General features: G+C 45.1%; 1 protein-coding gene across 4 annotated transcripts; it reads right to left on the reverse strand.

Moving 5' to 3' along the window:
* Positions 1-19,018: 19,018 nt before the first annotated feature.
* Positions 19,019-26,731, reverse strand: LOC109762454 (cysteine-rich receptor-like protein kinase 7). 4 transcript variants are annotated; one of them, XM_073511199.1, is made up of 10 exons: positions 26,181-26,700; positions 25,449-25,913; positions 25,186-25,377; positions 23,554-23,588; positions 22,650-22,683; positions 21,253-21,383; positions 20,691-20,901; positions 19,972-20,209; positions 19,684-19,882; positions 19,205-19,648 (listed from the first exon to the last, which is right to left on the reverse strand). In XM_073511199.1, the coding sequence occupies exons 1-10, from the start codon at positions 26,698-26,700 to the stop codon at positions 19,316-19,318; spliced, it is 2,358 nt and encodes a 785-aa protein (XP_073367300.1). In that variant the 3' UTR covers positions 19,205-19,315. The 4 variants fall into 4 exon arrangements, with proteins under 4 accessions (XP_073367299.1, XP_073367300.1, XP_073367301.1 ...); XM_073511198.1 differs by lacking the exons at positions 22,650-22,683; positions 23,554-23,588 and having other exon boundaries at positions 19,019-19,648; positions 19,732-19,882; positions 26,181-26,731; XM_073511200.1 differs by lacking the exons at positions 19,205-19,648; positions 19,684-19,882; positions 19,972-20,209; ... (1 more) ...; positions 22,650-22,683; positions 23,554-23,588 and adding an exon at positions 21,033-21,095 and having other exon boundaries at positions 26,181-26,731.
* Positions 26,732-27,827: the final 1,096 nt, after the last annotated feature.

The following is a 27,827-nucleotide window of genomic DNA, read 5'->3' on the forward strand; positions in this document are numbered from 1 at the left end:
GCATCCGCAACTACTAAAGATCATTAAGGTAAAACCCAACCATAGCATTAAAGCATCAAGTCCTCTTTATTCCCATACGCAACAATCCCTCTTACTCGGGTTTGTGTTTCAGTCACTCACCAACCCAGTATAAGCGAATCATGAATGTATTGCAACACCCTACAGCGGGAATCCCTCACGCTTGCGCGACACGGAGGGCACCATAGGACAGCACCAAAGTAAAACATACAACTCATACCAATCTAGATCAACAATCAACCCAAAGACAAAAGATATCTACTCAAAACATCATAGGATGGCAACACATCATTGGTTCATAATATGTGGCATAAAGCACCATGTTCAAGTAGGGATTACAGCGGGGTGCGGAAGAGTGGACTACGTAAAGGAGGTGAGGATGGTGATGTTGATGAAGACGATCACCGCGGTGATGATTCCCCTCCTGATGGCACTGCGGTGCCACCGAGAGAGAGGAGGAGAGGTTCTCCCCCTTGTGCTTCCTCCTCCATGGCCACCCCCCTAGATGGGGAGAGGTTCTCCCTCTGGTCTTTGGCCTTCATGGCCCCTCCGGGATCCTCCTCCATGGCCTCCGGTGATGATGGCCCTCTCCGGCAGGGTGTTAGAGAGGGCCTAGATTGATTTTTCGTGGCTACAGAGGCTTGCGACGGCGGAACTTCCGATCTAGGTTTCTTTCTGGAAGTTTGGGTATATATAGAAGAGCTTTGCATTGATTTCACGTCAGGGGGGTTTCCGGGCTGTCCACGAGGCAGGGGGCGCGCCCTAGGGGGTGGGGACGCCCCCCACCCTCGTGGGCAGCCCGGCACTCTTTTGGCCTACTTCTGGTACTCCGTGGGCTTCTTCTGGTCCAAAAATGATCTCCGTCAAGTGGCACGTCAATTGGAATCTGTTTGGTTTTCCTTTTCTGCGATACTCTAAAACAAGGAGAAAACAGAAACTGGCATTGGACTCTAGGTTAATAGGTTAGTCCCAAAAATCATATAAAATATCATATAAATGCATATAAAACATCCTAGAAGGATAGTATAATAGCATGAATACTTCATAAATTATAGATACGTTGGAGACGTATCAGGTTTGCATCCTTTTTAATGGAGTTTGAAGTTCTGGCGTTTCTCGATTGCTTTGTTGAGTCCTTTCTTCTCCCTACTTTTTCGCCCGGTTCTTTTTTTTGCACCAGCGAGGACGGCAGTTGCCCGACGCTCTCCCTCGCGCGCCTCGCGCGGGGGCTGGGTAGGTGCGTGCGTGCGCTGAGCTAGCCCCAGCCACGGGCACACCTCGGCAAAGCCCTGTCGCTCTAGAGCTTCGGCTCCCCTGATGTTCGCGAGGCACCCTTGATTGAGCTTGTGATTGGCACAGCCTTCTAAGTCCGTGCCCCACGGGTACCACGACGTGGTGCGCCATGCCACGACCAGCCCATGCATAAGGCCACGCGCAAGGAAGGATAAGGCCCCCGACAGATTCCCTAACGAATTTTTGCAGCTTCGCGGTGCCTCCCGAGGTCAGCGGCTCCCGAGTCATCGGCGGCAGGGAAGCCTCACCGGATGCCAGGAGGCGCGTCCTCCCGAGGTGGAAACTACCTCGGGTGTATCAAGCTAAGTTATCCCTCTACGTCCACATGAAACACGAATGCCACAACACAACACAAAAGCGATGAACATAACATGAGCGGCATAAAAATTACGGTTCATTACACGCCCTTGCAGGTCCCCATACTTTTTCTTGGAATGCAGGAAGAAAGGAAAGGACAAGCCAAAGCCGCGCCCACACTTGCAGCAGCTCGCGAGGGTTGGCGCCCCACGCCACCCCCCCCCCCCCCCCCCGACTCAGCCGGAGTCCTCCTCGCGCTTCACCGGGGCGCAGTGGCAGGACGACCCGCCGCCATCCTCATAGCGAGCCCGGCGATGTGGCAGCTGGTCGTAGCAGCCACTGCTGGAGCTCTCGCCGGAGGAGGAGCTGCCGCCACCGGACAAGCCACGGCTGTCACCAAGGGCGAGCTCGCCCTCAGCATCGTCGCGGCCGTCGTAAAGGCCAAGCTCGTCGTCGCCGCCGCTGTCCTCGGGGAAGCAACCTGCGGCGACCATCTTCCCCGAATACCCTCACGTTGAGGGTCGCGACGCAGTCGTACTTGAAGTGGAGGTTGCACCTCCTCCTCCTCAGGCCGCGCGTGCAGCGAACGTCTGCCAGCCGCGTGCCAGGACCGCGTTGCCCATGGCGGAAACCTCCACCGCGACCCATGAGGCCTTGCTGCAGTAGCCGTCGGATTGTAGCCAGAAGTCGTCGAGACCCGCGGCCGGCAGGTCGCTGGCAAAGAAGCGCGGGAGCTGGAGCCAAGTGTCGGCCGGCTGCTCCGACCACACGACAAAGGGCAGTACCTCCGCCAAATGGAAGCGTGGCCGAGGAGGCAGGGCAGCCACTGCGCGCCTCCCACGGTGCAAGGGCTGCCCCGCCTGGAGCGGTCCCCGCCGCGGGAGGGGGCGCCCATGCGGCCACCAAGGATGACGCCGGCCCCCGCAGGAGTACGCCCGCGCCCCCGAGGAACCACAGCAGGGGTCACAGCGTGCTTGCGGGGGCGGCCACACCCCCTCTTGGGAGGTGGTTAGCCGGGCCCCTCCTGGCGAGCCTTTCCTTTCTCCGCGGCCGAGAACCTCTTCGCTGGAGCCATGGGTGTCGTGGCAAGACTACGAAGCGAGGAGGAAGAAGAAGGAGCGGGCAGCAAGAAAGAGGAGATGAGCAATGTGGGCTCCGCCCCCTCCTCATTTATAGCCAGAAGGAGGCCAACCGTCGGCCTCCACGATCGAAGGTAATGATGGTTTTCTTTTGCATGCAGCAGGGACTCGTTGAGGGAGTCCTAGACTAACGGGTCCTCGAGCGTCCGGCCTGTTAGCCATGGGATGGACTGTTGGGCTATGAAGATACGAAGACCGAAGACTCTACCCGTGTCCGGATGGGACTCTCCTTGGCATGGAAGGCAAGCTTGGCGACCAAATATGAAGATTTCCTTTTCTGTAACCGACTTTGTGTAACCCTAGATCCCTCCGGTGTCTATATAAACCGGAGGGCTAGGTCCGTAGAGAACAATGATAATCATAGTCATACAGGCTAGACTTCTAGGGTTTTAGCCATCACGATCTCGTGGTAGATCAACTCTTGCAATACTCATATTCATCAAGATCAATGAAGAAGGAAGTAGGGTATTACCTCCATAGAGATGGCCCGAACCTGGGTAAACATTGTGTCCCCCGTCTCCTGTTACCATCGACCTTAGACGCACAGTTCGGGACCCCCTACCCGAGATCCACCGGTTTTGACACCGACATTGGTGCTTTCATTGAGAGTTCCACTGTGCCGTCGTCAAAAGGGTTGATGACTCGCCTTGTCGTCAAGGAAAATATCACCTCACGAGGAGCCCTGGCCCCAGGCCAAACCCTCCGGCTGGGCGGCTTCATCATGACCGCCTGTTCATCCCTTAAGCCGACGATGACCTCTCGAGTCATCGAAAATCGCCTCCGCGTTGATTCCGAACACTCCGAACGGATGGATTCGACGGAGTTATCGTCTTTAAACGAACTCCTAGATCACATCGCCGCTACAGACTACGACCGAATTGGGCTTAAACCCAACCAGAGAGAAATTAAAACTCCGCCGATCACCCACAAGATAGCGGTAGTCGAGGAGCAAGAAAACTCTTCCTCTATATTGAGGACGAACTATGTTCGGATCTCCGATCTCGAAGAGCCGGACACCCACCGACAGAAAGACACACCTTGTCCTCCGAACATAGAATCGGACGACAAGCCTAAAAAATCAGTTGATATCCTGGAGCCCGAACTGTTAAGTCTGGAAGATCTTCAGACTCCGGATCCAGAATTGGGTCAGGGTTCGGATTTAATCCACCCACCCACCCAGACATAAGTTCTCTCATGAGCATACAACAGCAGTCTCAGGAAACGGGCCACCACTTCTGGGCCAGATTCCTCCTTGTCAAAGACAAGATTAAAGATTGCCGTGACGAAGACGCGATCTCGGCGTTCCGCAACAATTGCATGGACGAAGGAATCCTCAACGCCATCAACCGCTGTTGCATATTACACTTTGCTGACTTGGCTACTATCGTACAGAAGTACAGCGCAATGGAAAGCGCCTGGAAAACTCAGGCAGCCCGCTGGGAACCATCGGTCCCCACTCAACCCCTCGTTCAAGCGAAAGGGCGCACCCTTGTTGCACGCCTGGTCCAATAGTAAAGAAATATAATCCCATTACGGGACGCGGAACCCTTCTGGAAGGATGGCTCGATGGGCCATGCAAAATACACACAACACCGGATAACATACCAACCCACAGCCTTATAGCATGTTGGATACTCTGGCAAGTGGCCAAGAGCGGCGAGGATATCCTCACCAAGAATACCCCAGAACAACACCCCCCAGAAGACGACGACCTCAGAGTATTGACGGTCTTCGAGACATTTGCTTCAAACAATAGGCGCAAAAGGGCACTCCGCGAACTCGCCGAAGTCTGCCAAATCGCAACAATAAACCCTTGGAACGACACGGCTATAACTTTTAATGCCGGTGATGAACCAAAATACAGGATAGTCCGAGCACCAGCCACCTTGGTCCTCAGTCCAATCGTGGACGGTTTTCGGCTCACTAAGGTTCTTATGGACGGTGGTAGCGGACTAAACCTCATCTATGAGGATACACTCCACAAAATGGAAATTGGCAGGAGCCGCATCGAGCAAAGAAGCACGACCTTCCGAGGAATCATTCCCAGTTGGGAGGCACGGTGTGCAGGAAAAATCACACTTGACATGGTATTCGGCACACCGGAGAACTATCAGTCCGAAGAAATAACCTTTCAAGTGGCCGCTTTCAACTGCGGATATCATGCCCTATTAGGGCGAGATGCATTTACACGCTTTCAAGCCATACCTCATTACGGGTATATGAAGCTCAAGATGCCCGGGCCCAACGGCATAATCACTATCTCCAGTGATGCAGACATAGCACTCTGCACCGAAAATAAAACCACATCCCTGGCCCTTGAGGCATTATCTGAAGCCCTCGTGGCCGAAGAATTAACCATGCTGCGCTCCACGGTGGATAGGGACGATGTAATCCTAGACAAACGACCCAAGTCCACCTCCTTCAAACCAGCAGAAGAAATAGTCAAATTCCAAGTCCACCCAACGGACCCCAAGAAGATAACATCTATTGGAGCACAACTGGACCCAACGGTCAACGCCGTGCTACGAGAATTCCTGCGCGAGAACTGGGATATATTCGCCTGGCACCCTTCTGATATGCCAGGAATCCCGCGCAGGTTGGCCGAACACAGCCTCAATATATTGAAGGGATATAAACCAGTCAAGCGAACACTGCGGCGCTTTTCCGAACCCAAACGTCAAGCTATGGGGGAAGAGCTAGCCAAGCTAATCGAGGCCGGATTCATTAGATAAATAAAACACCCGGACTGGCTAGCAAACCTGGTGATGATGCCAAAGAAGGATAAATCCTGGCGCCTGTGCGTCGATTTCAAAGACCTCAATAAGGCATGCCCTAAGGATCCCTTCCCCCTCCCCCGCATCAACCAAATCATTGATGTCACCGCAGGACACGACTCACTGTGCTTCCTCGACACATATTCCGGATACCATCAAATCAAAATGAAGGAATCCGATCAAGCTGCAACAGCATTCATTACCCCATACGGGCCATTCTGCTTCAACACCATGCCCTTCGGGCTCGAAAACGCCGGGGTAACCTACCAACGCATGATTCAAACATGCCTGGAGAAACAGATTGGCAAGACAGTTGAAGCATACGTGGACGACGTCGTCATCAAAACTAGGCACGTCGACTCACTAATAGACGACTTACGTCTCACATTCGACAACCTCCGTGCATATGACATCAAGCTCAATCCGGAAAAGTGTGTTTTCGGCGTCCCCGCTGGAAAACTGCTGGGCTTCATCGTTTCCAATAGAGGAATTGAAGCAAATTGATACGTCTCTGTCGTATCTACTTTTCCAAACACTTTTGCCCTTGTTTTGGACTCTAACTTGCATGATTTGAATGGAACTAACTCGGACTGACGCTATTTTTAGCAGACTTTCCATGGTGTTATTTATGTGCAGAAATAAAAGTTCCCAGAATGACCTGAAACTCCATGGAACGTCTATTTGGAAATAATAAAAAATCCTTGCAAAAGATGAAGACCAGGGGGGCCACATCCTAGCCACGAGGGTGGGGGCGCGCCTGCCCCCTAGGGCGCGCCCCCTACCTCGTGTGCCCCCTGGAGCTCCTCCGACCTCAACTCCAACTCTATATATTTGCTTTCGGGGAGAAAAAATCAGAGAGAAGGATTCATCGCGTTTTACGAAACGGAGCCGCCGCCAAGCCCTAAAACCACTCGGGAGGGCTGATCTGGAGTCCGTTCGGGGCTCCGGAGAGGGGGATTCGTTGTCGTCGTCATCATCAACCATCCTCCATCACCAATTTCATGATGCTCACCGCCGTGCGTGAGTAATTCCATCGTAGGCTTGCTGGACGGTGGTGGGTTGGATGAGATCTATCATGTAATCGAGTTTGTTTTGTTAGGGTTTGATCCCTAGTATCCACTATGTTCTGAGATTGATGTTGCTATGACTTTGCTATGCTTAATGCTTGTCACTAGGGCCCGAGTGCCATGATTTCAGATCTGAACCTATTATGTTTTCATGAATATATGTGAGTTCTTGATCCTATCTTGCAAGTCTATAGTCACCTACTATGTGTTATGATCCGGCAACCCCGAAGTGACAATAATCGGGACCACTCCCAGTGATGACCATAGTTTGAGGAGTTCATGTATTCACTATGTATTAATGCTTTGGTCCGGTACTCTATTAAAAGGAGGCCTTAATATCCCTTAGTTTCCATTAGGACCCCTCTGCCACGGGAGGGTAGGACAAAAGATGTCATGCAAGTTCTTTTCCATAAGCACGTATGACTATATTCAGAATACATGCCTACATTACATTGATGAATTGGAGCTTGTTCTGTGTCACCCTATGTTATGATTGTTACATGATGAACCGCATCCGGTATAATTCTCCATCACCGATCCAATGCCTACGAGCTTTTCAAATATTGTTCTTCGCTTATTTACTTTTCTGTTGCTACTGTTACAATCACTACAAAACACCAAAAATATTACTTTTGCTACCGTTACTTTTGTTACCGTTACCACTACTATCACATTACTCTGCTACTAAATACTTTGCTGCAGATACTAAGTTATCCAGGTGTGGTTGAATTGACAACTCAACTGCTAATACTTGAGAATATTCTTTGGCTCCCCTTGTGTCGAATTGATACATCTCCAACGTATCTATAATTTTTGATTGCTCCATGCTATATTATCTTCTATTTTGGACATTATTGGGCTTTATTATTCACTTTTATATTATTTTTGGGACTAACCTATTAACCGGAGGCCCAGCCCAGAATTGCTGTTTTTTGCCTATTTCAGAGTTTCACAGGAAAAGAATATCAAATGGAGTCCAAACGGAATGAAACCTTCGGGAACGTGATTTTCGGAACGAACATGATCCAGGAGACTTGGACCCTACGTCAAGAAACAAAAGAGGAAGCCACGAGGTAGGGGGCGCGCCTACCCCCCCCCCCCTCCCAGGGCACGCCCTCCACCCTCGTGGGCCCCCTGTTGCTCCACCGACGTACTCCTTCCTCCTATATATACCTACGTACCCCCAAACGATCAGATGAGGAGCCAAAAACCTAATTCCACCGCCACAACCTTCTGTATCCACGAGATCCCATCTTGGGGCCTGTTCCGGAGCTCTGCCGGAGGGGGCATCCATCACGGAGGGCTTCTACATCAACACCATAGCCTCTCCGATGAAGTGTGAGTAGTTTACCTCAGACCTTCGGGTCCATAGTTAGTAGCTAGATGGCTTCTTCTCTCTTTTTGGATCTCAATACAATGTTCTCCCCCTCTCTCGTGGAGATCTATTCGATGTAATCTTCTTTTTGCGGTGTGTTTGTTGAGATCCGTGAATCGAAAAATTGTGATGAAGTGCTTTATGAAGTGATTCACGATAGATCTTTGAATAAAAAGCATGATTGCAATGATTTTATTGCAAATTCTATTCATGTAAATTATGCTAATAATATGCAAAACCCTAAGCTTGGGGATGCTAGTTTTGCTATGTCCACTACCTGTTGCAATAATCATGATTGGGGAGATTCTTCTTATGATCTTGAAAATTTATTTAAGCCCCATGGTGAATATAAGATTGATAATAGTGTTTGCAATAATATTGAAAGTGGGTTTGGAAGGGTGTCAACTTTAGATCCCACATATTTGGATAATATGCAATCTTATGAAATTTTTGATAAAAGTAGGCTTGGAGAAATCATGACTTTAGTTAATGATAATCCCACTATTTTGGAAGAGTGTCAACTTCGCATGCATGTGGATCGTGTTGAGAATATGTTATGTGATAGCTATATTGTTGAATTTTCTTATGATCCTACATGTAATTATTATGAGAGAGGAAAATATGGTTATAGAAATTTTCATGTTACCAAATTACCTCTCGTTATGTTGAGATTGCTATTGTTCCTTTCCGCTTCCTTGCATATGCTAGTTTTTGCTTGCTATGATAATTTGTTTTTCTATAAGATGCCTATGCATAGGAAGTATGTTAGACTTAGATGTGTTTGTCACATGTTTTATGATGCTCTCTTTGTGCTTCAATTCTTGTCTTTCATGCATTAAAATTATCAATGCCTAGCTAAAAGGCTTTAAAGAAAAGCGCTTGTTGGGAGACAAACCAATATTTGTACTTGCTGTTATTCAATAAATCTTTGATCTAGCCTCTGGTTAGATGTGTTTTTATGTTTTAGTTAGTTTTTGTGCCAAGTTAAACCTATAGGATCTTCTTGGATGATAGTTATTTGATCTTGCTGTAATTTCCAGAAACTTTCTGTTCACGAAAACAATTGTTAAAAATCACCAGAACGTGATAAAATACTGATTCCAATTGCTTCTGATCAATAAACAAATTGCCTAGGTCCTCCTTTTTGGCTGATTTTTTGGAGTTCCAGAAGTTTGCGTTAGTTACAGATTACTACAGACTGTTCTGTTTTTGACAGATTCTGTTTTTCGTGTGTTGTTTGCTTATTTTGATGAATCTATGGCTAATAAAATAGTTTATAAACCATAGAGAAGTTGGAATACAGGAGGTTTAACACCAATATAAATAAAGAATGAGTTCATTACAGTACCTTGAAGTGGTCTTTTGTTTTCTTTCGCTAACGGAGCTCACGAGATTTTCTCCTAAGTTTTGTGTTGTGAAGTTTTCAAGTTTTGGGTGAAAGATTTGATGGATTATGGAACAAGGAGTGGCAAGAGCCTAAGGTTGGGGATGCCCATGGAACCCCCAAGATAATCTAAGGACGCCAAAAAGCCAAAGCTTGGGGATGCCCCGGAAGGCATCCCCTCTTTCGTCTACTTCCATCGGTAACTTTACTTGGAGCTATATTTTTATTCACCACATGATATGTGTTTTGCTTGGAGCGCCTTGTATGATTTGAGTCTTTGCTTTTTAGTTCACCACAATCATCCTTGCTGTGCACACCTTTTGAGAGAGCCATACATGATTTGGAAATTATTAGAATACTCTATGTGCTTCACTTATATCTTTTGAGTTATATAGTTTTGCTCTAGTACTTCACTTATATCTTTTAGAGCACGGTGGTGGATTTGTTTTATAGAAACTATTGATATCTCATGCTTCACTTAGATTATTTTGAGAGTCTTAAATAGCATGGTAATTTGCTTAAATAATCCTAATATGCTAGGTATTCAAGTTTAGTAAAAACTTTCTTATGAGTGTGTTGAATACTAAGGGAAGTTTGATGCTTGATGATTGTTTTGAGATATGGAGGTAATAATATCAAAGTCGTGCTAGTTGAGTAGTTGTGAATTTGAGAAATGCTTGTGTTGAAGTTTGCAAGTCCCGTAGCATGCACGTATGGTAAACGTTATGTAACAAATATGAAACATGAGGTGTTATTTGATTGTCCTCCTTATGAGTGGCGGTCGGGGACGAGCGATGGTCTTTTCCTACCAATCTATCCCCCTAGGAGCATGCGCGTAGTGCTTGGTTTTTGATGACTTGTAGATTTCTGCAATAAGTATGTGAGTTCTTTATGACTAATGTTGAGTCCATGGATTATACGCACTCTCTCCCTTCCATCATTGCTAGCCTCTTCGGTACCGTGCATTGCCCTTTCTCACATTGAGAGTTGGTGCAAACTTCGCCGGTGCATCCAAACCCCGTGATACGATACGCTCTTTCACACATAAACCTCCTTATATCTTCCTCAAAACAGCCACCATACCTACCTATTATGGCATTTCCATAGCCATTCCGAGATATATTGGCGATGCAACTTTCCACCATTCCGTTTATCATGACACGTTCATCATTGTCATATTGCTTAGCATGATCATGTAGTTGACATAGTATTTGTTGCAAAGCCACCATTCATAATTCTTTCATACATGTCACTCTTGGTTCATTGCATATCCCGGTACACCGCCGGAGGCATTCATATAGAGTCATACTTTGTTCTAGTATCGAGTTGTAATCATTGAGTTGTAAATAAATAGAAGTGTGATGATCATCATTTTCTAGAGCATTGTCCCAAGTGAGGAATAAAAAAAAGAGAAAGGCCATAAAAAAAGGAAGGCCCAAAAAAATGAGAGAAAAAGAGAGAAGGGACAATGTTACTATCCTTTGCCACACTTGTGCTTCAGAGTAGCACCATAATCTTCATGATAGAGAGTCTCTTGTCTTATCACTTTCATATACTAGTGGAAATTTTTGATTATAGAAATTGGCTTGTATATTCCAACAATGGGCCATCTCAAGTGCCCTAGGTCTTCGTGAGCAAGCAAGTTGGATGCACACCCACTTAGTTTCTTTTGTTGAGCTTTCATACATTTATAGCTCTAGTGCATCCGTTGCATGGCAATCCCTACTCCTTGCATTAACATTAATCGATGGGCATCTCCATAGCTCATTGATTAGCCTCGTTGATGTGAGACTTTCTCCTTTTTTGTCTTCTCCACATGACCGCCATCATCATATTCTATTCCACCCATAGTGCTATGTCCATGGCTCGCGCTCATATATTGCGTGAAGGTTTATAAGTTTGAGATTACTGAAGTATGAAACAATTGCTTGGCTTGTCATCGGGGTTGTGCATGATGAGAGCATTCTTGTGTCACGAAAATGGAGCATGACTAAACTATATGATTTTGTAGGGATGAACTTTCTTTGGCCATGTTATTTTGAGAAGACATAATTGCTTAGTTAGTATGCTTGAAGTATTATTATTTTTATGTCAATATGAACTTTTATCTTGAATCTTTCGGATCTGAATATTCATACCACAATTAAGAAGAATTACATTGAAATTATGCCTAGTAGCGCTCCGCATCAAAAATTCTGTTTTTATCATTTACCTACTCGAGGACGAGCAGGAATTAAGCTTGGGGATGCTTGATACGTCTCCAACGTATCTATAATTTTTGATTGCTCCATGCTATATTATCTTCTGTTTTGGACATTATTGGGCTTTATTATTCACTTTTATATTATTTTTGTGACTAACCTATTTACCGGAGGCCCAGCCCAGAATTGCTGTTTTTTGCCTATTTCAGAGTTTCGCAGAAAAAGAATATCAAACGGAGTCCAAACGGAATGAAACCTTCGGGAACGTGATTTTCGGAACGAACATGATCCAGGAGACTTGGACCCTACGTCCAGAAACAAAAGAGGAAGCCACGAGGTAGGGGGCGCGCCTACCCCCCCCCCCTCCCAGGGCGCGCCCTCCACCCTCGTGGGCCCCCTGTTGCTCCACCGACGTACTCCTTCCTCCTATATATACCTACGTACCTCCAAACGATCAGATGAGGAGCCAAAAACCTAATTCCACCGCCGCAACCTTCTGTATCCACGAGATCCCATCTTGGGGCCTGTTCCGGAGCTCTGCCGGAGGGGGCATCCATCACGAAGGGCTTCTACATCAACACCATAGCCTCTCCGATGAAGTGTGAGTAGTTTACCTCTTTTTGGATCTCAATACAATGTTCTCCCCCTCTCTCGTGGAGATCTATTCGATGTAATCTTCTTTTTGCGGTGTGTTTGTTGAGACCGATGAATTGTGGGTTTATGATCAAGATTATCTATGAACAATATTTGAATCTTCTCTGAATTCTTTTATGTATGATTGGTTATCTTTGCAAGTCTCTTCGAATTATCAGTTTGGTTTGGCCTACTAGATTGATCTTTGTTGCAATGGGAGAAGTGCTTAGCTTTGGGTTCAATCTTGCGGTGTCCTTTCCCAGTGACAGTAGGGGCAGCAAGGCACGTATTGTATTGTTGCCATCGAGGATAACAAGATGGGTTTTTTATCATATTGCATGAATTTATCCCTCTACATCATGTCATCTTGCTTAAGGCGTTACTCTGTTTTCATGAAGTTAATACTCTAGATGCATGCTGGATAGCGGTCGATGAGTGGAGTAATAGTAGTAGATGCAGGCAGGAGTCGGTCTACTTGTCTCGGACGTGATGCCTATATACATGATCATACCTAGATATTCTCATAACTATGCTCAATTCTGTCAATTGCTCAACAGTAATTCGTTCACCCACCGTAAAATACTTATGCTCTTGAGAGAAGCCACTAGTGAAACCTATGGCCCCCGGGTCTATCTTCATCATATTAATCTTCCAACACTTATTTATTTCCTTTGCTTTTTACTTTGCTTTTATTTTACTTTGCATCTTATCATAAAAATACCAAAAATATTATCCTATCATATCTATCAGATCTCACTCTCGTAAGTGACCGTGAAGGGATTGACAACCCCTTATCGCGTTGGTTGCGAGGATTTATTTATTTTGTGTAGGTACGAGGGACTCACGCGTCGCCTCCTACTGGATTGATACCTTGGTTCTCAAAAACTGAGGGAAATACTTACGCTAGTTTGCTGCATCACCCTTTCCTTTTCAAGGGAAAACCAACGCAGTGCTCAAGAGGTAGCACAAATCCAGCCAAAATCGGAGCTTTGTCAAAATTGGCTACGCGAACGGACCTTAAACAGGTCCAAAAACTCGCCAGTTGCGTGGCAGCTTTAAGCCGCTTTATCTCCAGATTGGGAGAAAAGGCATTGCCACTCTATCGCCTTATACGGCGCACCGATCATTTCGAGTGGACGGATGCGGCAACGCCGGACTGGAAGAAATAAAAGCCCTTCTAGCGAGCAACCCAATCCTGGCCGCGCCGAACATCGGCGAACCCATGTTATTATACATATCGGCAACACACCATGTGGTGAGCGCCGTGCTCGTCGTGGAACGAGAACAGGACGGACACAAATTCCCGCGTCAGAAGCTAGTATACTACGTATCCACTATCCTCACACCATGCATATCCCGGTACCCCCATTATCAAAAGATAGCATACGCGGTCTTCATGGCATCCCGGAAGCTACGACACTACTTCCAGGAGTGTTCGATCACGGTGGCTTCTGAAGTACCACTCAATGACATAATAAACAACCGCGATGCTACGGGCCGGATTGCCAAATGGGCCATTGCGCTCCTTCCATCTGACATAACATACAAACCGCGTCGAGCCATTAAATCCCAAGTACTGGCTGACTTCGTCGCCGAATGGACCGAGGCCGAACTCCCTAAAGAGTACGGCACATATTCCAACTGGGTTATGTATTCAGATGGTTCCAAAATGCTGGCAGGACTAGGAGCGGGCGTCGTTCTATCGTCCCCCACTGGAGACGTAGTCCAATACGTACTCCAAATATTATACACAGACTCCAATAACTACTCCCTCCGTCCTATAATATAAGAGCGTTTTTGACACCAAGGTGAAGTAGTTTTTTATTTAGGTATATGTCAATGTAGTAGATATAGTATCTTAATCAATCTCCAAAGAGTGGCAGCTTGACCCAGACTGAAATCATGCTTTTTTTTTATCAACTCGACGGTGTCTTGGGTCATTGTACTAACTATATACCCTGCATGTTGTTGTGGGAATCTGTTGTAATATACTCCAACGATATTTGGTTGTATAGAAGATTAATATTTTGGATTAACATATGCCAATAACATTGATATAAATATTATCTATTATATTTGATTATTGTATAGTTGAAAATTGTTTATTGAATATAAATAGCACGTACAATAAAAAAAGAATATAAATAGCATGATATATTTGAAAGAATTTTCCTGTGCATGCTGAGGTGGGCCTTTGATAAGATGAGACGTGTCGTGAGGTGAAATGGGTGCATGCTTTTTTTTAAACTCCACCCCATATACTAATTAATTAAAATGTTATTACAATCATTTGATGCAGCAAACCCCACGTAGGGCGGAAAAGTATTACAAAGAATACCCTCAGACATAATATCCACAGGTACAGGGTGGAATGCGTGTTGAGAGAAATAAAAGTAGTGGACACCAGCTATTTGATAGTTTATGATTAGGCAGAAGAGTTTCTCAAAAATAAAATATGGGATCATTATTTCTGAACCAACTCCTCGTAAACATTGAATCTACACAGTGATTTGTGCAATGTTTCTTTTTCCGAAATTTCAAAAAAGATGAAGAGAAAAAATGTCCTATGAAAATGTCAGCTGGCTGAGAAATAGGCATTTCTCAATCGTTTTAGATCTAGACACACCAAGAAAATTAAGCAGAAGAGAATCACCCATTTAAATGTGGGAAATCGGGCTAGAATCGACATAAATCCGGATTTTCGGACCTGCTGTTGTGTACCGGCAAAAAGATAAGAAAGCAAGATGTTGGCCATAAATTAGGCTATACATGTATCCCAGGCTCCTAAGCCCATAGAAGGATGATGACGTTCTGTTTGCGGGGAAAAAGAGGTGATGTGTTTTTTCTAGTAGGGAGAAAAAAGATAGATGACTTTGGGGATGCATCAAATTATGGAAGCCTAAAAAACCAAACCGAGGGAGAGACTTGGGTATTGAACTTGATTCAGATTCGGTCTCAGGCTGCTTCGATTGATCGGTTCCTTGAACCAATCGGAAGACATACCAATTAAAAGGGAGCCGATCGATCAAGTTCGTCGGGCTCTGAACTAATATATGCGATCCCGACGATGCCTGGGGTTGGACGACGATACTAGCATGGAGTCTGTTGCAGAGAAAATTTTGAGGGAGATCCTGCTAAAGCTGCCAACGGGGGACGTCGGCCGCTGCTGCTGCGTATCGAGGCTCTGGCGCGGCGTGGTCACCGACCCCTCCTTCCGCTCCCTCCACGCCGCCAGGGACATACATGTCGTCGTCCCCAGCGCCGGCGCGGAGGCCAACGACGTTTCGCAGATCGGCGCGCCGGGCAAACGCCTCGAGGCCACGGTCTTCGGCGCCAAGGCCATGTGCCGCGTCCTCGACCTGTCCTGCGCGTACAGCCCCATGGAATCTGTTGTAGAGGAAACTCTGCGGGAGATCCTGCTAAAGTTGCCGACGAGGGACGCCGCCCGCTGCTGCTGCGTGTCGAGGCTCTGGCGGCGCATCGTCACCGACCCCTCCTTCCACGCCCTCCACGCCAGGGCCAGCCATGTCGTCTCCGGTGCCGGCGCGGAGGCCCTGATCGTGTCGGAGACTCGCGCGCCGGGCAAAAGCCTCCAGATGGGCATGTTCAACGTCTCCTCGCCGAAGCCCATGTGCTGCTTCCTCGACCTGGCAAGCGGATACCACCCCACCAACGTCTGCAACGGTTTCGTCCTCCTCACGTCCGGCGTCGAGAATTTGCCCCTGTTCGTGTGCAACCCCGTCACCGGCGAGAAGCTGGAGATCCCGCCGCAGGCCAAGATCAACTACACCTGCTGGCACGCCATGGGGTTCAGCCCGTCTACCCAGCAATACAAGTTGTTCCGCTTCTCCTTGACGACTAAGCCCGGGTTCAACTACCTCCATGTGTACACGTTAGGCGACGGCCGCGGGTGGCGCCGACACCCAGTCATGGTCCCTTACAGCGCGATACGTGGTCTTGGCTCGCCACCGCCAATGCTCGTAGACGGCAAGATCTACCTGGTGGTACGGCCGGGTTATCGCCGAGAGCGTGACATGCTACTAGTGATTGACGTGGCGAGCGAAGCGCACAGCACATACTGCCTCCCGTGTCCGCGTTCGAACGGGGAGGCCGTGGCGGTGCACGTCTTGGAGTTGCGCGGGCAGCTTTGCGTCGCCATGCGCACCCAACGGGAGATCGATTTTTGGATCATGCCGCAGCTAGGTCCACTGCTCCATGACAAGAACGACAAGTGGTTGCTTGACTGGGTACTGCGCTACAACTTTTACATGGGCGACATGGACGACCATGATACCATGGACCGGATGACTAGCACCTGGCTTAACGATGGCGACGGTATGTTGTGCTATAGGCTTGACAATCGTCTCTACAAGTACGACACTACCAAGAACATAGACAAGAAGCAACAATACTTCTGCACATGGGAACACGAAATCCAGCTGCCGGCTACTCCATACAAATTGTGGAACGCATTCGGTGGTTACCGTCCCAGTCTACTCTCGCCTCATCTCGCCTTTCAGTCCGAGTCCAACCTTCTCCACCGCAACGCACAAGAACACTTTGAGCACCCCTTATTGCATGCCGTGCCGTGCCCAAAACCATCAGCCAAACGCCACTCCATGTGTGCACCCAACGACGCTGACAACCAGCATGCTGCGAAGAGGGTTCGTGAGCCAACCCCGTAATCAACCGATCGGCCGAGTTCAGTGCCTGAATTTTTATCGACTCACATATATTTTGTACCTTAATTTCGCCAATGGTTTTTCTGAGGACTTCTCATGTTCCTTTTCGTAAGGTGTAGTATTAACTTATTTAAGCTGAAGAAACAACTTTTTCTTCAAGCAGGCAATTTTTTCTTATCTTTGCTAAAATCCATAAATAAAAATATCAAGATATATTATATCAAATTGTCATTGTATCTACGAATTTTATTTACTTAGTATGATGTATATTTATAATTTTCCTATAACAAATCGCAAATAAAAAAATGTTTGACTTTTGAAAAAATACTGCACCTTACAAAAGAAACTAATGGTGGATAAGTTACGACTTAGCACTTGCTATACACGGATGGAAAACTCTTCTCTATTGGTTTTACAACCATGTTAGGTCTATTACAGTCAATGTCAACAACATTTAGTAATACCGCTTGTCACTGACGGGTGCTTAGTAAGACTGCTAAAGGATATCTATCAAACCGGGGGGGGGGGGGGGGGGGGGGGGGGGGGGGTAGGGTTTGGGATGCATCATGATAATCTACCAATCCATTGAGGGTGTGTTTGGTTGAGCTGCGAATTCTGAAAAAGCTGATGTGAGGTGTGAGTTACGAGGAAGATTTTGTGAACTAACAACTGTGGAAAAGCTGGATTCGTCTAGCATCATCAAGGGCGTGTGGAGGTGTGTCTCTGGCGTATCTCGCGAGACTCAGTTGGCGGTTGTCTTTGGTGGATCCGCTCGGGTCCAGTCTTTGTTCATTTTTGTTCAGGTGTCTTCAGGTTGGAACCTTTCCATCTAAGCTTCTCTTCATCGGCGGAGGTTGCTGTTCTGGTGCATTGGTCCTATGATGCGTTAGCACCACGACTTCCCGACTATCTACTACAACAAGTTGTGCCCGGTTTCGGGGGCGATGAAGGCGGTGCTCCTTTGGCTCGCTTCAGTGCTTGTAGTCGTCACTTGGTGGTCTACGAATTTGGTTGTAATTTTTATATTTCTTGTGTTCGCTATACTACCATGATTGGAGATGAATAGATCAAAAGTTGGACGATTTGCCACGTCAAAACCGGATCAAAAATGTGCTTACTGTTTTTTGCCACTGTCAAATTTTCGATGCAGTGCAAAGTGTCACGTTTTGTAAAGTAGTGGTTTTCTGAGAGCTGTGACGCTAAAGTGGTGGTTTTGTGCATTTTACTCAGCCGAGGCATCTACAAGTTCATCGACTAAAAATTAAGGTTTGTACTAAATTGCGCCAGCTCCTTTCTTATAAACTAATGATTACGTTGTAACGTTCGATTTGATTTTCTTATTTTAGGGAGACAAGGACGAGTGTTAAGAAGTAGTGATCACCATGATCATCATGTGACGAACCATGCTCGGGAGGAAGGCTGCATTTTTTATCTCCATCAGAAGACTATAATATTTAGTATCGCAGTGTTTTTAATAATCATAGCAAGTTACTGTTAAGCATCACTTCTGCGTTTCTCTGTTTAAGTTTGTGGGTTTGTACTATTGCTGCAGATGCAGCTGCACTTTATCTTTCTGGACCGAAGTTGTGATACCACCACCGCATATGCTTGAATGTGCTATCGGATGTGTCAGTGAGTCCTCATCATACTTGAAATAAATCTATTGTCCATTGATGTGCCATAGTAATGGTACTGTTCATTTGGCCTTGCATTTTATTTGTTTAAAAATTCCTGACTTAGTTTTTTTGGTAATATTAATTTTTCCCTAGAAGTATTTACCGAAGCCAGGTTACCTAGTTTTTGAAAATACTATGCCTGACAACTAATCTCGATGATTTCATCAATTTCAGACGGGCATTAGGCTATGTTGTTTTTTAAATGGTCGGCATTCAGCTAATAGTAGTATTTTGGAGCAATTCTTAAGGCCGTTGGTGCTGGTTGTCCACTTACAGCACGCTCAAGATCATGGCAAATTCCGCACTATCAGTATTCAAACATCAAAAGCCAAGCATATGGTGTGCTTTGAGTCGAGAGCCATCAAGCAAACTGGACCTGACTTCTTTTGTGCAAACAAGATAGAGCTTCACTTGTTAATCATTCCAGACTGTTGACAGAAGAATTTGGTAGCATATATGAAGACCTTAAGACGGTGAGGGACATTGAGAATATCAGATTTTGTGAAATCAGTTGAAGCAAAACACAGAGAATGAGCCCCGCTACCTGCCGACTTTGTTCCTTACTGGAACAATTTCAGGTCTGCACCCATTAGGTCATACTCATAACTCATAGCTCTTGTTATTTGACCAACTTGATTCTTACATTATCACTCCTCAAAGTTATCTTGCTAGTCATACGATGTATACAAATGTTTATTCAACACAATCCTGATGAATTGACATAAAGAATGGTGTTCCTTGTTTCCCTTCTCTACCTACATACTTGAGGGTCAGGGCTATCTTGGTTCGAATTCTGTGATTGTCAACTTATTGAATGATGGATTTGATTTGTTCGAGTCATCTAGTAGGTTACTGAGATCACCATGGACATGGTTCTCATCTTCATTCAACCTAAATAGAAAAGCAGGCCTGGAAGGAGCAGGCAAGGAAGTAGACCTTCCAACAAGCATCAGGATCACATTGGCCATGCCGGGTCTATCACTTGGACTCTCTTGAACACATAATAGCCCAATGTGTACGCACTTGAGAACCTCACTTTCAGAATAGTTGTTGTGCAACGATGGATCGACTATCTCAGCTTTTGTCCCCCTGGTCCAGTTCTCCCATACCTGTGTACAGACAATGACTTGTCAAAAAAGCTTACTACATCATCACATTTTGGGACTGGAAATTCACTGAATATAATACTGACATAGGTTAAAAGATGCTCAGCCATCATTGTTTCAGACGATACACTGTTTCTCCTCCCTGTCACAATTTCTAGAATAATCATTCCAAAGCTGAACACATCTGATTTTGTCGAAACATGTCCAAGAACCGCATATTCTGGCGCCATATACCCACTGTGCATCAGAAAATGGTTAAGCATTGCTTCTTTTGTAAACATAATAGTTATGAACATGTGATCAGATTAACTGAATCCATAACTTACTAGGTTCCAGCTACTCTTCTTGTAATATGCTTTGTATGATCACCCTCAAAAACACTTGCCAAACCAAAGTCAGAGATCTTTGGATTCATATCCATTTCTAGTAATATATTGCTTGGCTTCAGATCTCTATGTATAACTTTTATACGGGACTCGTCATGTAGATACGCCAAACCTCGAGCAATACCACAAATGATCTTGTATCGTGTATCCCAAGCTAATTTTCCACGCTTTTCGTCATCTAAAAAGGCATCATAATCCAAATAAATCATGTGACAGAAAAGTAATTTAAAACATGCATACTGGGGCTAACTTCAAAGTGGCAAAGATGTATGTCAAAGAGAAAATTAGACAGTGTGATTACTCTACCAATTAAGATAACAAGTTATCTATGATTGTAGAAACATTGATTTTCCAAGTTCCTGCTCATGTTAAATAAATATATAAACCAGATATCGAAGAATTCAAATTATGAGTTTGTTCTACTAATGCTCATGCAATGGTTTGTTTAATTGACCTGAACCAATGTTTGTACATATGTGTTATCCCATCGAATTTATTTTTGTCTGTAATTTGTATAGTAGCTTCACAAAATGCTTGATTTTCTCTTATTTCAACCATTTTCATTATTTAAAGAACATTGTAATGATGACATCAGTACAACTAGTATTTTTCAATCCAAAGTTTGCTTGGAATAAGAAATAAACTAGAAACTCCAGTACCGAAAATAAAGGCATCAAGACTTTTCTTTGGGATATATTCATACACAAGTAACTTGTCCTCTCCATCGAGGCAAGCGCCTATTAACTTCACCAGATTACGGTGCTGAAGCTTGGAAACTAATAACAGCTCATTTTTAAGCTCAGGAAGGCCTTGTTTTGATCCTTCCGATAATCTTTTTACTGCTATTTCTTGTCCATCTGGCATCATACCCTGGAAAATAGCAACTTAAATTAATATAACATCATAAAATCCAACTATGATTGCAATCGAACTTGACTTGTACGTACATGCTAGCTTTGAAATAGGGTTGAGAAGCCACAAGTTACAACCCAGTCACTAGATCAATTTCGAATGACCGAGATAAAGAAGAAAGCCCCCGCCACTAGAAAGTGGAGAGCACATAACTGCAAAGTGGGATTTAAAACAAAGCATGGCTTTCATCTAAGTTAGCTAATCTGTACTATACTTTTAATGGATAGTTCTCATTGTTCATGACAGAAAATATGGTGACAATAGCAGGACGCTGTAAACAACTAATCCTGGGTTTGTCGCTTGATTTACCTTATAGACTTGACCAAATCCTCCTTCCCCCAGTTTATTTTCTTCAGAAAAATTACTCGTTGCTGTTCTTATTACTGATGGGTCCAGTAGCACTGATTTAATATCTTCAATATCTTCGGACCAAGCTGTATCTGCTTATATGATACAAAGAACTAACCATTGGTCTTTTTCCACAGAGAGCTAGTAGAACATCAGTTACGAAAGATTAAATTTATGAAACGAAATGGTGAAATGGATGCTTCCACTAGTAGTTTCTGCATATATGTAATGGATGATTGCATGTACACTTCTGCTTCGGTACACCCCCCATAAACACAAGGACGGCTCAGATTAGCTCATACCTCTTCATAAGTAAGGGCATGATAGGCATTTTTTATAAACTTTTTTTTTTAGAATCACGTATACGCTATACCTTAACGGACGTGCACACCCTGCCGTGCTGGGTCCAGTAGCACTGATTTAATATCTTCAATATCTTCGGACCAAGCTGTATCTGCTTATATGATACAAAGAACTAACCATTGGTCTTTTTCCACAGAGAGCTAGTAGAACATCAGTTACGAAAGATTAAATTTATGAAACGAAATGGTGAAATGGATGCTTCCACTAGTAGTTTCTGCATATATGTAATGGATGATTGCATGTACACTTCTGCTTCGGTACACCCCCCATAAACACAAGGACGGCTCAGATTAGCTCATACCTCTTCATAAGTAAGGGCATGATAGGCATTTTTTATAAACTTTTTTTTTTAGAATCACGTATACGCTATACCTTAACGGACGTGCACACCCTGCCGTGCTGGGCTGGCCCATTCAGCACATTCATCCTTTCTTTTTTTTGAAACCGCAAAAAAGGTGCTTGCTGCAGGATTCGAACATAGGTCCTTCAACAATTAGCACAGCCGCAATAACCAGCTAGGCAACCGGACATCTACCGTCAATTAAGTTTTTTTATACTTGAAATACAACACTGGAAAAGCGCAACATTTTCTGGTTGTATTTTTCATTTCTTTTTTTTTTCTTAAATGCGTGAAGTTCTTATAATTCGTGATTTTTTAATCGAAAATGACGACAAAATTTTAAATTCTTGAATTTTTCTTTCAAATCAGTGAACTTTCTTTCCCCAAAATTGATCAGTTTTCTTCACAAATTCGTGAACTATTTTGCAAGTTGGCAATTTGTTTTTGAAAATTGTTGGTCTTTTTTATAAACTGATGAACTTTGTTTCTAAATCAATGGATTTTTTAAATTTTGTTAAAATTTTTTCCAAATCAATGAACTTAATTTGAATTATTGATGAACTTTTTCAAAATGAATAAAAGAATAGAAAAACAAAATAATATAGAAACCCATGTAAAAACTGAAGAAAAAACCAACCCGGTTGAAAAGGAATACCAGAGTCTTTCTTTTTAGCGTTATATTTGACGCACTACAAAAGATGGAAAAAGGAAACTTAGACCATGATCAACGGAGGTGTTCGAGTAGGCGAGATGGCTCCGTCTAAGAGCACGTCGTTTCCCGACATGCTTGAAATGGCCCCAATTTTTTTCATGCCTTGTATGACCAATTCAAGGCACCATGCCAAGTTGTTTATGTTTTCGACAAATTTTATATTTTTTGTAGTTTTCTCGGTAAAAAAATGCTCATAATGGGCGGCCGTGTCGCAACTTGCATACGGTGTCAGAAATCGTACAAACCTGGCATGGATAACTACCATGGTCATGCCCACCTGCTTGAAAAGGTTGGGGTCATTTTAAGAATGTCCAAAAGTAGCCCATGTTTAATGAAGGGGTGTTCAGGTTGGCTAGAAGGCTCTACCTGAGGGTGCGTTGTTTCTCAACATCCTTCTAAAGGCCTAATTTTTCCACCTCCTTCTATGATCAAATCAAGGCACCATGTCAAGCTGTTTAAGTTTTCTACAATTCTTTCAATTTCTAGAGTTTTCTCGGTGAAAACAAGCTGATAAATGGCCGGACGTGACACAACATGCATACGTTGTGGGAAATTCATTCAAACCTGACATGGATGCCTACCATGGGCATGCCCGCCTACTGGGAAAGGTTGGGGTGATTTCATGCAAGTTCAAAAATAGATCATGTTCAACAGAGCGTGTTCGGGTAGGCGAGAAGGGTCCATTTGGGAGCATGTTTTTGCGGCATCCATTAACTCACCCCAAATCTTTCCATGATCTTATATTACCGATTAAACGCACCATGCCAAGGGGTTCTCTCGGTTAAAAAAGGTAGATAAATGGTCGGACGTGTCGCAACTTGCATATTTTGTCGAAAATCATTCAAACCTGGCATGGATCCTTACCACGGGCACGCCACTTGCCTGCAAAAGTTGGGGTCATTTAAAAAATGTTCAAAACTAGACCATGTTCAATGGAGGATGCACCCGGATGGGAATAACCATGGTAGGCAACCATGCTAGGTTAAACAATTTTCGACACCGTATGCAAGTTGCGACATGTTCGACCATTTTATCGGTCTTCTTTTACAAAGGAAACTCCAGAAAATGCAGAATTTGTTGAAAACCAAATCAACTTGGCATGGTGCCTTGAATTGCTTGTAAAAGGCCATGAAAAAAATCGGATTCATTTCTTCATCTTTTTTGGTGGGGAAATTGGGGCCATTTCAAATATGTTGAAAAATAACATGCTCTCAGATGAACCATTCTGACCTTACCGAATAATCTCCGTTGAACATGGTGTTTTTTGGACATCCATGAAATGACCCCAACTAATAAATACAAAGGGATAAAATTGAAAACAGTAAGTGTTTTTTAAAACATTTAATAATTATTTTATATTTTTATTAAATCTCTAGTTTAAAAAGTTAGTTACAACTTGTATTTTGGTATTCAAAAAAGAGAAAAATGAATTAACAAAATAAGAAATCAAATGAAAAAATAGAAAAGAAAATAAAACGCTTCGGCCTTGGCCCAACTAGGCGACGACATTGCTTTCGTCGGGCACGTGTTGGGCCGGTCCAAGAGCTCACGGATTTGAAAAGCTCATCAATTGTTTTAAAAATATTCATGGATTTGAATATTTTCACAAAAAAATCAAAACAAAGTTCACTATGAAATTTGCAAAAAAAAATCTCGGTCTTGGGAACCTCGGGTTCCCAGCCATTTATTCCTGTTTTGGGACCTTCTCGGAGGTCGTGAACCGTGTTTTTCTTTTTCTTTTTATCTTCTCTTGTGTTTATTTGTTTGTCTTCTTAGACTTTTCGTTTATTATGTTTATTTTTTCTATTTCTCATATATTTAATTTTTTTCAGAATTCAAATTTTGTTCATATTTTTCTGTTTTTTCTGGAATTCCATTTTTTTTCTTTTTTCAAAAATGTTCGTGTTCGAATTTTTTTTATTTTTTATAAAACTGTTCATATTTTGACATTCTGAGCATGTTTTAAAGGCATGAACATTTGTTTTTAAATTTATGTACAATTTTTAAAAATACAAATATTAGTATTTTATGAACAAAACAGGAAAACTAGAAACCCTAAAGAAAACCGTGCAAAAAAAAAGAGACATAAACTAAAGAGTGGAGGTGCTGTGTTTTTTTCTTCGGCACAAGAAGTGGAAAACAAGCCAAGAAGGCAATTCTGATGTGCTGTCCTGGATGGTTTGTTCGGCTACACGTAGCGCGTGGGGCTATGGTTCGAATCCAGCCGAGGGCATCCATTTTTTTCGCCGGGTATTATACAAACCTACAGCATATATACGTTCTATGTAGGAAAGTGAATACAATTTGTGAAAAGTCCATACTACCCTTTATACGTTTTATAAGGGGTGTGCATGTATGATTAAATTTTCTGCGTACATGAGATGCCTTAATTATGAAAGGCTGAAGACAAATTGGACTGCATAATTCAATTCAATAAAGTTATAGTGATCCCAGTTGACAGTAGTGTAAGGATACTTACATGATAGTTTCTTCTTCGGACTTGATCTCTTTCTCCATATGTAAATTGATATCGCAGAGATTAAAGCAAGTATTGTTACCACAGGAAGGACGATTGGCAGGATTGCAGGGCTACTGCCATTTCTGCTTGGGTTGCTGCTGTTTGCACTTGAGCCATTGCCATTTCCGTTGGTCTCAGTACCATTTACTTTGTCTGTGCACATGTAGAAACAGTCAGACTTATGGTCAACAATATTTTTCTTCTGGAAATAAGCAGGATCATACCAGAAGTTGGCGGCGGAGTTCCGCCGGCTTGCCCTCCGCAGCCCAAGTAGGGGCGCTCGCCGGCAAGATTGCCACGGGGGTCGTAGTTGCAGGTGATGAACGTGCCCCCAACTTCGCAGGTTACGCTCGCGCAGCCAACTCTGGTTGAGTTGGCCCAGACGAGCTGGGTGTACTCCCCGCAGGGCTGCCCCTCCTTGCACGCGTTGCTTTCACAGATGTAGTTCTGCTTCTCTCCGAGCCAGGAGAACAAGGCGTCGGAAACGGTCCAGCTGATGCCTCCACCGCCTTGGAAGAGGTTCTCGCCGTACGGCCCGCCGGAGGAGACTTTCTGGCAATCGCCCTTCCTCTTCTCCGCGTAGCCTTCAGCGTAGGCGGCCACCGTGCTGTCCCACGAGAGCATGCCCACGCCGACGCCGGCTCTGGCCGCGTTCTGGAGGTTGAGGAAATCTTGAGGTGAACTCTGCGCTGCAACACCAAAAGAAACGGAAGATGATCTTTTTAAGCAATAACCGTGGTTTTAAATAGCCCGCTCCGTTATAGCCCGCTGTACCGTTTAGAAGAGGTCCTGCGCTAAGGTTTTTTTTTCAAATACATACATGAGTAAACATTTTAAATAGCTCGTTATATCATCACTGTAGCACGTTATAGCATTTATTAGAAGAGGTCCGCCGCTAAAAGGCTTAGCGCGCTATTTAAACCTTTGATAATAACTGGATCGTTCGAAGCTATTACCTGAGCGGTTGAACTGGCCGCAGCCGGCGTACGGCCGGACACCCAGCAAGTTCCCTCGGGGGTCGTACTCACAAAGGATGAACGTGCCGAGATTCCCGTCGCAGGCCACGGCGGCGCACCCGACACGGGTGGTGTTAGCCCACACGATCTGCGTGTAATGGGAGCAGATTTTCCCCGCGGCGCACGAGCCGTCGCTGCAGTTGTAGTACTGCTTCTCCTGGACCCACAAGGCCACCGCGTCGCTGGCCGTCCAGTTACCGCCCTTGTTGCCCCAGAATATGCTCTCGCCATAGGGCCCGTCGGAGTGCACCAGCTTGCAGTCGCCTTTCCTCTCGCCGGCGTATCTCTGGGCGTAGGCCGCCAGGGTGTCGTCCCACGCCAGCGGCGCGACTCCCACGTCGGCGCGGGCAGCGTTCTGGAGGTCCACGAAGGTCTGTGCGGAATATTGGGCGTCGGCCGTGGCAGCACCGGCGAGCACCACGCACTGCAGTAGTAGCAGCGAGGCGCCCACAGCTGCCATCTAGGCTCCGTGACTTATTTTTTGCTTCTCCAACAAAGATGGTGTACTTGTTCTTGTTCTTGTTAGAGGAAGGTTCCGACTTGCCGTGGTAAACTCGCTGATGGCGATGGAGACGTGGTAGACTGGTATGTGGCTATCCGCGCCCAAGGGTTCGGCCTGGTGGTGACCGAGAATGCCTTGCCAGCGCTGTACCGTGTAGAAAATTGCGACCTAGTAACGATGGAAAATTCATCAGAAGGAAAGTCCAGGCGTTGGGCTCGTCTTTGCCCTACGTGATATTCCTATATGGGATTTGGACTTCCGATTTGGAATGACCTATTGGGTCGATTGGCACCACGAGTTTCGCTGGAACCGGCACCAAAATAGAAGCTTCTCGGTGGATTCCATGTACCGTGCTTCCTCACTTCAATGCTCGAGCCACAAAAAAGAAATTTTAGCCTCGAAATTAATATACTTTAGGCTGGTTGTAATGGGCCAATAGCTCCTGTGCGACGTTTTTGAGGTGAATCGGCAAGAGTGCGACGTTGTTCGAGCGAATGGCTGTGGTGTGACACATTTGAGCGTGTAAATAGACCAGGGCCACATGGGGTGTTAAATGTGGTTAAATTGGTCGTCAACCAAGCCCGCCCGTTTATGTTAGGACATGTGGGTCCAACTTAATTGTTCCTCAAAACAGCTGACCGTGCCCTGCCGCCCGACCGTGCCGGGCCCGCCACTCTGCCCCCCTTCTTCTCCGATGGCGGCAGATCTTGCGTTCTCGGTGGCGGCGGCGGAGCCCTCGTTCTCAACGGCAGCGGAGCCTTCATCATAAGAAAATGGTGATTGAATTCAAACCCTAGTCGCCCTCCCGTTCCTCTCTCGGGCCCGTAGATCTCAGCTCGTTTCCTCTGTTTTCGCCTGCGGAATTGATAGGTTGTGAGGGGAGCCCGTGGGCATACTGAGATGGAGCCGCCAGATTCAACTTCGAATAGGTAATGCACCTCTCTCCGATCCAACTTTGCATGCAATTAGGGGGTGGCCTCGTCTGCTCTTTCTCACGGGCTCACACTGTCCGCCACTGACAGAGGGGATGTTGCCGCTCGGACCTTCGAATTGATAGTCAATTTCTTTCCATCAAAGGCAAAATT

Source organism: Aegilops tauschii, chromosome 3 (genome assembly GCF_002575655.3).
Source record: "Aegilops tauschii subsp. strangulata cultivar AL8/78 chromosome 3, Aet v6.0, whole genome shotgun sequence".
In the NCBI taxonomy this organism is placed as follows: domain Eukaryota; kingdom Viridiplantae; phylum Streptophyta; class Magnoliopsida; order Poales; family Poaceae; genus Aegilops; species Aegilops tauschii.

What these genes read in the sequence shown, in the direction of transcription:
- LOC109762454 (XM_073511199.1), bottom strand. Translation starts at nt 26,700, where the DNA reads ATGGCAGCTGTGGGCGCCTCGCTGCTACTACTGCAGTGCGTGGTGCTC. An exon ending in TCCGAAGAAGAAACTATCAT is followed by an intron (nt 23,589 to 25,185) that starts GTAAGTATCCTT and finishes CAACTTTTGCAG; the next exon opens with GCAAGTGGCGTGCCCGTGGT. An exon ending in TCTTGATGCCTTTATTTTCG is followed by an intron (nt 20,210 to 20,690) that starts GTACTGGAGTTT and finishes ATGCCTTTTTAG; the next exon opens with ATGACGAAAAGCGTGGAAAA.